General features: G+C 40.7%; 1 protein-coding gene across 4 annotated transcripts in view; it reads right to left on the bottom strand.

Annotated features, from left to right (window-relative positions):
• Window positions 1-12416, bottom strand: part of aldh3b1 (aldehyde dehydrogenase 3 family, member B1) — a 42006-nt gene that overhangs the window by 15696 nt on the left and 13894 nt on the right. For 3 of the 4 annotated variants that reach the window (XM_033644814.2, XM_033644816.2, XM_078161746.1), the window contains exons 2-6: window positions 8354-8522; window positions 7757-7867; window positions 6153-6273; window positions 4102-4187; window positions 1958-2039 (exon numbers count right to left, since the gene is read on the bottom strand). In XM_033644814.2, the coding sequence (XP_033500705.2) occupies window positions 1958-2039; window positions 4102-4187; window positions 6153-6273; window positions 7757-7867; window positions 8354-8515 (562 nt within the window). In that variant the 5' untranslated portion in view covers window positions 8516-8522. The remainder of the gene's footprint in view (window positions 1-1957; window positions 2040-4101; window positions 4188-6152; window positions 6274-7756; window positions 7868-8353; window positions 8523-12416) is intronic. The other variant, XM_033644817.2, reaches the window with a different exon arrangement.

The following is a 12416-nucleotide window of genomic DNA, read 5'->3' as shown; positions in this document are numbered from 1 at the left end:
CCAGACGGATGAGTCATGGCCTTGTAAAAGATTATGTTTGTTTCTTTTAGTTGGCGAGAATGTGTCGCCGCAAACACGACAAACATCCACTAACTTTGATGCCGTTTTCTGCAAGCGCGGCTGAGCCATTTTGTACCGCTACACATGTTTCTAGTGGGACTATGTTTACAAGCACAAGAGTTCAGCGAGCCACCGAAGGACCGCTCTGCAGATTTACTATTGGTTCTGCAATGTAGGGAGTTTTTTAAACTCTGAAATTATATCCGCCCATGTAAACACAAAATCAGGGAGAAAGTCATCAGTCTTTAGTTAAGCAAAGCGTCTAAAGACTGACTTGTGAGTCTAACCTTAGTAGTCTCTAATCCACATAGCATGATGCCTGAACATAGGACTTTCACATTAGAATGTCCGTTCTGCCTTAGATGAGGCTTGAACTCACAACTTCTGAGACTGAGGTCCGTCTTCTATCTCACTGAGCTAACTGGCAAGTGACAGTTCATGTGTGGCTTCACAAATTGACTAGGCCAAGCATCAGGGTGCCAGACAGTAGCCATCCATGCCATGGAAAAGCAAACTTCAAAGTGAAAGTTCCAAAGCTGTAGCACATATGGTTGATTTGTTATGAATTTTTGAAATTTAGAGGCTTGCTGTAGCGCCACCATCAGGACTATTGTTTTGTGTTTCCAGTTGAGGACATCTGGCATGGGACTGGACCTTTATGAAAAGTTTGGGTAGATTTCTCATATGGAAATGTTGCACGAGCTGAGGCTTGAACTCACAATCTTCAACACCAAGAACCATCCTCTATCTCACTGAGCTAATTGGCAAACGAAAATGTCACATGTAGCTTCACAAATTAACTAAGCCAGTCACCTGTGTGCAAGACAGCAGCTGTTAGTGTGTAAAGGCAGATTTCAAACGGCTGTCAAAAATTCAGTAATTAAGACAAAAATCCAAAAATACACAAATTGACAGCATGGAGATGTTGGTAATTTGTTTTTAACCATGATTTATTGGCTCCATAAGTGAAAAACTGATGTTTAAAAATGCCATTTTTGCATTGACTCCAATTGTTCGCATGAGAGTGAAATTCAAAATGCTGTCAAAAATTCAGTTTGAGATAAAATTCTGATATTTTCCAGACACCATCTACCATGACTCCAAAATTTTATCTTTTTTTTAATGAACATTGAAAATGTATTTAGCAAAAATTTGCAAGTATATGTTTACAATACCATTTACAGTCAAACATTTTGATGCACTGTAGGCTCAATTTTCGATAAATCAAAAATCTGTGTGGATCGTTTGTGTAGGACAGTCTGAAGATGCTCTGTAGCAAGTTTGGTGTCAATTGAGCAAAAATTGTGGGAGGTTTAATAAGTTGTACAGTTTTTGAAAAAAACAGAGTGATGGATATCATAATTTGCAATAGGTTTAAATGTACAAAAGTTTCTTCAGTATTGGGGCTACATTTTGGTGAAAGTTGCAAATCTGTAGCACATATGGTTGATTTGTTGTGAATTTTCAAAATTTTGAAATTTAGAGGCTTGCTGTAGCGCCACCATCAGGACTATTGAGCTGTTTTTGTAGCTGAGGCAATCTGGCATGGGACTGGACCTTTGTGCAAAGTTTGTTGATTTTTCGCGCATGGGCAGTAGGATTTCCTCGGAAGAAGAAGAACATGCAGGATAACAATAGGGTCCACTGAGCTTAAGACATTGTTTATGTAAAAATAGCGGTCTACTGTTATACAACATTTTTGCATGTCCCAAAAACATTTCAATTTAGGAAGATTCAATGTGCCACACAACTGAAACCTGACCATATGCAGCCGGTATACGTAATTCTATAAACTTTAACTGTTATCCCCCTCTATATCGGTTAATATCAGAGATAATCATCATCTACAATAAGAAAGATGTCATTCAAAGATCTGAACCTTCTTTGAGGATTTTACCTGTGTAGAAGATGTGGTCAAAGCGATTCTGCAGAAGTACCTTGGTCTCCTCTGGTCCACCACGAACAACTGCAAAGCAGTCCTGCCGCAATGAGAGTTTCATCTTATTTTAAGTGTCAGATTCAGTGTTCCAAGTTCAACCTTACCACACACCCTATTTCTATATCAGTACTAGAGGTGGAAGAAATAATTGATTTTCAGATGCATCGCCATGTGGATGTGGACAATTCCGCATCAATCTGCAAATGTCAGTAATGGATTATCTAAATATTTGTTCAAAACATGATGTTAAAAGAATGAAAAATGAAGAACCCGGACAGTCTTCAGCATTGACACACTAGAGTTAAATTATACAGGGATGCAAACAGGTGTATGGTCAAAAAAGAGAGAGCTTGTCGAAGTGAAATTCTGAATATTAAAATAAACTAACACTAATTTGGAAGAATACTGTGTATTCCAAAACAGAATAAATCCACTGAGCAACAGTGTTTCCCCTATATGCAACTAGCAGCGGTGGTGCTCCGCTGCTGAAATATGACCGCTGCTGCTGATTTATTTTAAGTTTTTTTTTTGCTCTTTAGAAATTAGCCTACCGTTAAATTATTTGGTGCTATGGACGCTTCATATCCAGATCAATTCACACACTTGTGAGTAAAGCAAATAAGAGGAGAGGACAGGGCTCCGTCTTATGTCTTCATAAACTAAAGTAATATTATTTTGAGCGACAGACGCTTCATATAATAACATAACAATATACTATTTATCGCGTTATACGGTTAAACGTTTCACCTTATAACGTGATGACTTATATTGTTTACACGACAGCATGTCATTTCTGTCTCTACATGAGTTCGGCCCTGATGCGCACACACACACACACAGACAAATAGCCTGCATAACATTTATTATCAATTATACATGAATTTCATGCTATTTCAGTTAAAATATGCAAAAACTGGACACTACGCCGACATAAATATCTCACAAGGGGTTGGCATGAGGAACTATATATGGATACAATCCAACTGCCACCCCGTGGTTTAAAAGCTCGGGTATAGAAGGATTTTGACTTCTATGAAGTTTAAGTAAAAACGAACCTGTACATGAGCAACACTGTATGCATTAAATTTAACGGCCCATTTAATTATGGGTTAGTACAAATACAGTGCACTGTGTTTTAAAAGCAGCAAGTAGTCACACATGGCTGAATGGTTATTTATTGACTCTTTCTAGGTATAAATCACATTTACACAAATATTATCAAGGAGTTTGGATTGTTAAAGAATTGGTAGGTTTAACAAGATACAAAAACACGAAAACACATTTTCACTCCCAACTCATCAAAAACACTGATGTTTGGTCAATGGCCCTACACATCATAATATTATGCACTAGGTACCCCTCCTGCATCAGTTTTGGATGCACAGGGACGGTTTATCAGTTGACAGGTAACATACATTGCATTTTTTCAAAATAAACTTAGAACGTAGGACTTTGTTTTTAGGTTTACTTCCTCAGGTTTGGGCAAAAAGGTTTGGTTATATCAAGAAAAAACATTATGGTTGGGGTAAAATAAGTACCTTTGTTACTGCATCACATGATATATGTCACTAGCATAGCATGCTACACTTTTAAGTATACTAAGTTGTTATCAAAGGTCCAGTGTGTAGAAGCATCAGCAGAAATGGCAGAGAATACTCTTGGTAATGTTTTCCTAAGTGTATAATCAACTGAAAATAAAAATCATAGCGTTTTCTTTAGCTCAGAGGGAGCCATTAATATCTACATGCGAAGCAGGTTTTCTTCCACCAAATCCACTATAATGTTTCTACAGTAGTCCAGAACTCTAGACTCGATTGACTTTTGGTTTTACATGAGACATGAACAGCAGGCTACTGGGTGAAAGTCCAGTGTGCTTGACCCATCCACCTCCCCTCCCTCCAACCCATGTGGACTTTATTGCTCTTTATACTATGGTAGTTGGCCAGAGTGTCAAAAAATGCCACAGACTGAAGCGTCTCATACCGCCGCTAAAGGGTGCCTTAGTTGCGTTGGTGTTTGACACCAAGGGTCACTGGTCAAGCGTAGGTATTTGACGACTTGTGAGTGAGGCTGGGTTGGAAAAAAACTCAAAGTTGCTTTACCTGAGACAAATATTTGGGGATGAGCTCTGCTATCAGACTGTCTGTGGCGGCACTGACCTCTGAAGGCTTGATGACTGCACAGTTTCCTAGGTAGAGACACCAACATCATCCAGTCAGTAAAGACAGTAGTGATCATCTTGACAGAAGTTACATTACATGTTTCAAAGAAGGTTTAATGCTGTTTTCAGCCCACATTTAGATCCTCAGCCCTCTGATGTCACTTTCTGATAAAAGCAGCATTTACTAATGGTGCTAATGGTGATGGTGAGTCAGTCTTATCAAGGCACTGGCTGAATCCAAATGTCTGGACTTAACCACACTTGCAGACTCGTGGACTTTGCGGGCGCATTCATCCACAAGGGGCCTCAAGAAGACTTCCTGCAGACTTCCAGAGAGTCCGCTTGGGGTGCAGACTTCAGCAGACTTCACTGATTTAATAATGCACAATTCATTGCAATACAGACGTGACATTGTGGCTTTTTCAACTGCAGAAACAAAAAAAAAATTATGAATGCGTAAAACAGTTACTGATAGTTAGGCCTGTTTAAATGTTACTAAAATTGCGAAGGCCAGAAATAATATTTGACGACATCATGATACAGAAATATGTATAGGTATATGCTGTAGTGGGACTGAGCATGCATTTATCATTGCCTCCTATCAGGCTGTGCAGTAAAATAGAAAAAAATGGCTGCAAAAGAAGGTCTTTTAATGTAAGTAAATACCCAATTTATTGAGTTATAGTCCTGTCCTTATTTACAAACATTTCTGTTTTTGAGCACCTGTAGCCTATACGTTATATAGAGATGTATTAATAGCCTACATTTTTGTTCAATCACAAAAAAGGCTATACATGGGATTTATATTTTGTCATCTGCAGGAACAGAGTAGGCACTGTTAATCAACTTATATGGCATACATGAATATGACAGCTGCGATAGTTGAATGTTTCCATGGCAACAAGTAAAACAGTCTTGAGGGCTGTCTTTCAGCCGCTCACAGTCTCTACCCTTGCAGACTTTACATGATGACGGTAAATACATCACACAGCGTACAACTGAAGTCCACGAGGGCTCAGTCCGCAAGTCCAGAGGGTGGACATTTGAATTCAGCCGCTGACATCTGACACGAGTCAGCTGTACAAGACAACCTTTATCATACAAGAGGCAGCCAAGTTCACATTCCATGGCTTTTATATTTGCTTAACATTTGGAATCTAGGTTTGAGCAGACAACATGTGAAAACAATGCAGGTTAGCAGGAACCCCTTCAACTTTATCCAACTAGACTTCCCACATACCTTTTCCCATTGTATTTCTGTGAAAAAAGAACTGACCAGCAAACTTTGTGGCACTTTAACATGAGGCTGTACCAGTAAATATTTTTATGTTAACTATGGACCACATGACTACTTAATGTGAAAGGGATGGCTTGTAGTGATGAGACCATAAAGAGTAAGCACCAACTCTCCAGTTCTCTTCAGCTTTACAGAGCTGTGTTTTGATTTTACAGCCGACAACACCGCTGTTCTGGTTTACTTTCACTGCTCTAATCAACCTTGTTTCTTCCAGCAGCAGCAGCACACAGGTATTTTCAGTGATTAAGCCACTGTACACTACCTGCTCAGCACCAAACAGCAGAACTGATTATCATTCTACTGGAAGCAAGTTTTTGTCCATCTTGTTTTTTAGTTTTGTTTGGGTCTTAATGTTCTCTACTCATTTGCTTGTTTGTGGCAGAAGGCATACTGATGTTTACCAGAGCTTTTGCTGAAAGAAAAAAAGGCTGCTGATACTACAGTCAACACAAGACCATGTTGATGAGAGGTGAGCTTGCTAGCTGGAAAAGCAGAACAATGAGCTAAATGAGGCCACAACGCTCATGGGGCTGAAGGGTACTGCAGAGATGGTCATTATTCTCTGTGGGTTCCATATTAAAGTGACCCCTTTGAGAGTACACATTGTTACGTTATTTACTGTAACATAGAAAAAATATTGGTGCAGCTTTAAGTCAGTATGAGGTGTATTTTGGTGATATGGGTGTGGACGATACCTGCAGCAATTGCTGCAACCAAAGGTGAAACAAGGAGCTGCAGGGGATAGTTCCACGGCCCAATGATTAACACGACTCCTAATGGTTCCCTTCGTACAAAACAGTCATCTAGCTTTGTGGCCTGAAAATTCAAAGACACAGATTATTTATTATATCCATTATATATATATGTATAAACAATATCATATTAAAAAAATCCCCCTCTCACCCCTTCCCCATGGGGGGTGGTGATGGTGTGTCTTGTCCCCTCACTCTCTCTTTATATATCTATATCTATCCATAAATACATACACACACACACACACACACATATATATACACACACATATATATACACACTAGTGATGCGTGGGCCGACCCGTAAGCCACGGGTCTCGCGGGTTACCCGTGGGTCGGGTTGGGTCGGGTCAAGAAATGTTCACTTTATTGGCAGGGCGGGTGGGGCGGGTCATTAAAGATTAATTATGTTGGATATAGCCTACTTGTTAACAGCACTGTTGTAGGTTAGGTAAATGCATGTTACATAACCTAACCTGCGACCTGACGTCACACAAGTGCCAAGCAGCGGCCACAACAAACCAGAATCAATGAAGCGGTGAAGATGGAAGAAGAAGTGAGGAAAAGACTACAGTCGGGAGAGTACAGAGTTAAAAGAAAAGAAGGTTAAGCTGCTAAATCTCATGTTTGGGACAATTTCTGTGAGGTAGTTAGTGCAGCAGACGACAGCAGCATTGGCTACGTGAAATGCAATTTCTGTGATAAGCTATACAAGCATGAGAGCCACAAGATGGGTACATTAATAGCGGCGGGGGCGGGGTGGGGCGGGTTGTGAAAATAGATGCGGTTGTGTGGGCGGGATGGAGCAAGTCAAATTATTTCATAAATGCGGGACCCGCGGGTTGGAAAAAACCCCGACCCACGCATCACTAATACACACACACACACACACACACACACACACACACAGAACCACACACACACACAAGTAATCACGAGGAGTACTCATGCTTTAGAAAAAGATTTGTTTCTGGGATTCTGGGGGGAGACAGATGCCATCAGGTTGCATTGTGGAAAATGTAGGATCCAACACTTTGGGAGTTTGACTCTTACTGAAGACTAAAAGTCAGAGTACCTTTCTTTTTTAATCTGTCCCTTGCAAGTCCCTCTGCTTCATGGCAGCACAATACCTGTTGAACAATAGCTGAAATTTTGTTTTTGCCAACTCCAGTGACTTCACTTGACAGACTGCTGCAGTGATGTAGAAGTGTAATTCAGGGGGACAGTACACTGTGGCATCACATTTGAGCCACTGTGTGTGTGGTCAAAAGCAAGATACACCTTCCAGCCTTTTGATTTACTCTTTAAATTTGTAAATTGAAACTCTGGATATGGGTCACACAAAATAATATGAAGATACTTTCACATACAAGTCATATTTAAACATTTCTTCACTAAAGGATCATTCATTTTTTTTCTGAAAAAACAAACAAACAGATTATGGTAAACAATAATTAAAATTCCATTGACCTCTCCTATGTAAAAAAAAACAAAACAAAAAAACATGTATGCACCACACAGTTGTGACAAATCATTGTTAAACGTACCAGGTTTTTGCCAACATACTCTGGCTGCATCCAGCTTGTGAAGTTGGTGATGGCATAGTGCAGCTCATTGATCACTATATCTACCTCAGATATGATGGCCTCAAATTTGGGCTGAAGTGCAAGAACAACAATGAAAACAAATGGTTAGTGCTTAATATATTGTAGCAGACACACAAATTATATGCTGTGCCTCATACACCCTGCATGTCTGCATGCAACCATGCATGTACCTAAAATGTACAAATTTAAAAAATAATGAGTTGTAAGTTTTTTCAATTCAAAGTCACAAAATCATAATTGGAGAAAAAAAAACAATTGTACAGCATCATAAAATGAGGAGGCTAAATAAACGTGCTAGAATAGTAGGAGAAGGGGTGAAAGGACTTTGGAAAGGAAACTTTTACCTTTCACTTTTGGAAAGTTTTGTTACAGGCTTCGTGAAATGTTTAATTTCACCATCATCATGGCTGCTAGGGCCAGACAAAACCTCTTGATCAGCATCAGGGTGTGAGGCATTTGCATGTGAGAGCATATTCATGTGTTGTGCGTGTGTGTGTGTATTGTCTGTGTCTGTGACACATGAGCACAGTCTTCTACCTTCGCAAGGTCTTTGTGCAGGGCATCTAAAATCTGTTCCTCATTATCTTTGATCATGGACATAAGCTTGGTAAGCTGAGTTTGACGAAACTGCTCTGGTATTGTGACACCTGAACGAAACGCTGACCGCAACCTGTCCACAACCTGGCTCTGGGTGCCCATCTTTCACCTGGAAAACACACACACACGCACACATGCAAACGTGCACACACACACACACGCACGCACACACGCACACACACACACACACACACAACACAACAAATCTCAGCTTTCATGTAATTTGCAATAAGAAAAGAAACCACCACATTTGATAAGCAGTAACAGGCAAATGCTTTTTTTGTTTTTACCTGGAATAATAATTCAATAATATTTCTTTTTCTTTTCTTTTCTTCTTTTTTTTTTTTAATTCAATAATATTTCAATTCCAGTAACTTAAAACTTTTCAGAACTTAAACATTTTCAGAACTTCCATGCTGTTTTTTTTATAATTTTTTTTTAGCTGTGCCTATGTGGCTTACAGGCAAGCAACAATAAATTAAATTAAATTAAAGCTGACGCAGCAGTTTATTTCTGTGAAAGTCAGACACCACACGCAGGAGTGAGATGGCATATCTTTCACAGAGTGTGAGCGCTGGAATGACCCATTTCACATTTTGCGCCACTTCCTCTTTCGACTATAAGGCGCTGGAAAATGCACTAATGATACATCATGTTATTGTTTTTGAGACATCAAAACTTGACGCCATGCCACAGCCACATGCTTCAACGTTGACTGAATCTTTTATTAACTTTTGATCACAAAGTTGTCTCAATGGTATGCATTAGTTATAAAGTCAATCGGATTCTGTCTGCAGGAGTTTGTTAAAATGCGAAGCGTGCAAAATACTTGGAAATTCGAAATGTCCGACTTCCTGTTGAGTTTGGCCTATGGGTCCAAAAAGCTTTTTTGTGCGTCAGGGTGCGATACATGTGTGTATCAAATTCCGTGCATGTCAGTGAAACATGCCGTGGAGGCTTCTCTTTAAAGGGTGTGGCCAAGCCATTTTGCCCACCCATTGACGAAACTCATATCATGTGTCCAGGCCTAGACTCTTAAGGAGTATCTTAAGTTTCAGGCAGATTGAACGAAGTACACATAAGTTACTGCCAATTGCGGTAAAATGTCTACTTTCGCCGTGCCACCATGGCTATGTGCTTCAATGGAAACTAACAGTTTCCACAAAAAAGTATCATCAAGGTCTTAAGTGTATTATAGGCTTGTGCCGGTTTGAAAATTTTCCAACCGGTTTGATTTAAAGCCAAATATCTAACCGAACCGATATATTGAATTATATACCTAATTTTACCACTGGGGGTGGCATTTGAGCTATTTTTCCCAATAAAAGCCTATTATAAGTGTAATGCGCTTCCAATCCACTAGGTGGCAATGATGCTGTATTAACTGCCAATACACACAAGGTTACACAAGAAGAAGAAGCAGAAGGACACTTCTCTCGCAGCAGCAGACAACTGAGCGGAGCTGCGGAGTCCGCAGTCCGCAGAGCCTCCGAGACAAACTAAACAAAACACTTGTAGGCTCCTCCACTTCATTTAAAAACATACATATACCTTATTAAGTTGTCATAATGCATGTTTCAATGCAAGATAAGTTAAATATAGTCCCTTGACATGCCGCTGATGTGAAAAGCCCCCCACCCCCACCCGGTTTATCCAGTTCACGTGAATTAGACCGGGTGGAGCTCTTAAACCGGACCGAGCCGGTTAAACCGGAAATCGGCACAAGCCTAGTGTATTATTCCCAGTTTTGAAACAAATGTGGTTGATTTTGTAGCTGTACATCAAAGTCTCAACCTACACTAGTTCTGTTTAAGCACTTATAGCTCTCCTCCTTTTTACGACTTTCTTGCTAATCTCTTAGCTGTTGTTTGCATCGGAGCGTGCCTATGTTCCCACATTTCCTTTTTCATAAATTTGTATCAGATTTTATCCCCTTTTCTCCCAATTTGGTAGCCAATTACACCCAACCTATTACCCCCCCTAACCCTAACCCTTGTGGGAGGATAGGGCTTAAATTGAAGGGAAAAGTAGGAACACAAGACCTAATTTTGAAAATGTCCTAGAAATGTGGGAACATAGGGTTTAATTTTGAGAAAAATCTTAGAAATATGGGAACTGTGGGAACATAGGGCCTAATTTTAAGAAAAATCTTTGAAATGTGGGAATATAGGACTGTGGGAACATAGGGCCTAATTTTAAGAAAAATCTTTGAAATGTGGGAACATAGGGCTGTGGGAACATAGGGCCTAATTTTCAGTGAAAAAAAAAATCTTAGAAATGTGGGAACATAGGGCTGTGGGAACATAGGGCCTAATTTTCAGTGAAAAAAAAAAAAAAAAATCTTAGAAATGTGGGAACATAGGGCTGTGGGACCATTGGGCTGTGGGACCATAGGGCTGACCCCGTTCGCACGCTATTAACCTTGTCAGCTACATTAGCTTAACAGTTAGAGATGGCTTCTCCTTCTGCTCTTTCTTGCTCGGTGTGCCAGATGTTTAGCTATGCCTCTGCCTCCTTTAGCGACAGTGGTAAAAGTAACAAGTGTAGTTTATTTGCTGCGCTGGAGGCCAGGCTCAGTGAATTAGAAGCGCGGCTCCGCACCATGGAAAATCACTCGGTAGCTGCGATAGTTAGCCAGCCCCCTGTAGCCGGTGCAGAGCCACATAGCATAGCCTCTGCTAGCGGACCTCCGTGCAGCTGGGAGGCTGGGTAACTGTCCGGGAGAAGCGTAGCTCCAAGCCGAAGTCCACGGTTCACCACCAGCCTGTTCATGTTTCTAACCACTTTTCCCCACTCAGCGGCTCACCCGCTGAGGAGAAAACTCTGATCATTGGCAGCTCTATTCTGACAAACATGAAGTTAACGACACCAGCGGCCATAGTCAAATGTATCCCTGGGGCCAGAGCGGGCGAGCTGGCTAAAGCTAAACATAGATTTAGTAAGATCATTATTCAGGTTGGCGGCAATGACACCTGGTTACGCCAATTGGAGGTCACTAAAATTAATGTTGCCTCGGTGTGTGAATACACAAAAACTATGTCAGACTGTAGTTTTCTCTGGACCCCTCCCAAATCTGACCACTGATGACATGTTTAGCCGCATGTCATCATTTAATCACTGGCTGTCCAGGTGGTGTCCAGCAAACAATGTGGGTTTCGTTAAAGCTATAGTGCCTAACTTCTACATGTCCGTAAATGTCCGTTTCACCCAAGCCACTACTAGAGGAGATGACACAATGCTGATTAAGCCGATCAGCTCCTCTAACATCTCGCGGTATTTTTCAATATATATCATTTTTAGTTTGCGTGTCAACCGGCGACATTCCCGCGCTGGCGCACAGGAAATGCCGCATTTTACCTCAAAACAAGAAGGTAGGGGGAGGAAGAGCGGAGAGTCTCATAGCAAGAGGTAGAGCGCAGGTAGAAAGAGAAAGCAACATGGCGGAGAACCCAAAGAAGCGGCCGAGACATGGTTCAGAAGTGGATCCTACCACAAAGAAAACGCCTGCACGTTCGGCTGAAGGTCTATTAGCAAAGAAGGAAAGTGACCGACGGAGAAGGCAAACAAGGATTTGTATTGGCGTCCCTTTTGCTCGGTGGAGAGCCCTGAAGGAAGAAATTGGGATGAGGGCAGACACAGATGTTGCCTTGCTGCTGTTGGATAAGTAAGTGACTTGGTTTATAATTATATTATGAGTAGTATGTGTTGCTGTTACATGTACTGGACCTAGTACTTTATTATTTTCTTGGAAATGGTGCTATGAACGTAATGTAATATTAGCAGCCTGGTGTTCGCCATGTTGTGTTGTGTTGTGTATACGGTGTGAGTCGAGCGTTACTCTGTGTACACGGTGTGTGACGAGTGTTACTCTGTGTACCACCTCAATTATCTAAATATAAAATTAAAGAAAGAGGAGTTGTGCCAAACAACCTCATAAAATATAAAAAACTTCTTCTGTGACAGAAAGACAAAACAGGAGAATTAAATGCGGACTGTTAAATAT

Source organism: Epinephelus lanceolatus, chromosome 18 (genome assembly GCF_041903045.1).
Source record: "Epinephelus lanceolatus isolate andai-2023 chromosome 18, ASM4190304v1, whole genome shotgun sequence".
NCBI lineage: Eukaryota > Metazoa > Chordata > Actinopteri > Perciformes > Serranidae > Epinephelus > Epinephelus lanceolatus.
Note: the sequence above shows the minus strand (reverse complement) of the source record. Positions and strands in the feature narration are given on the sequence as shown.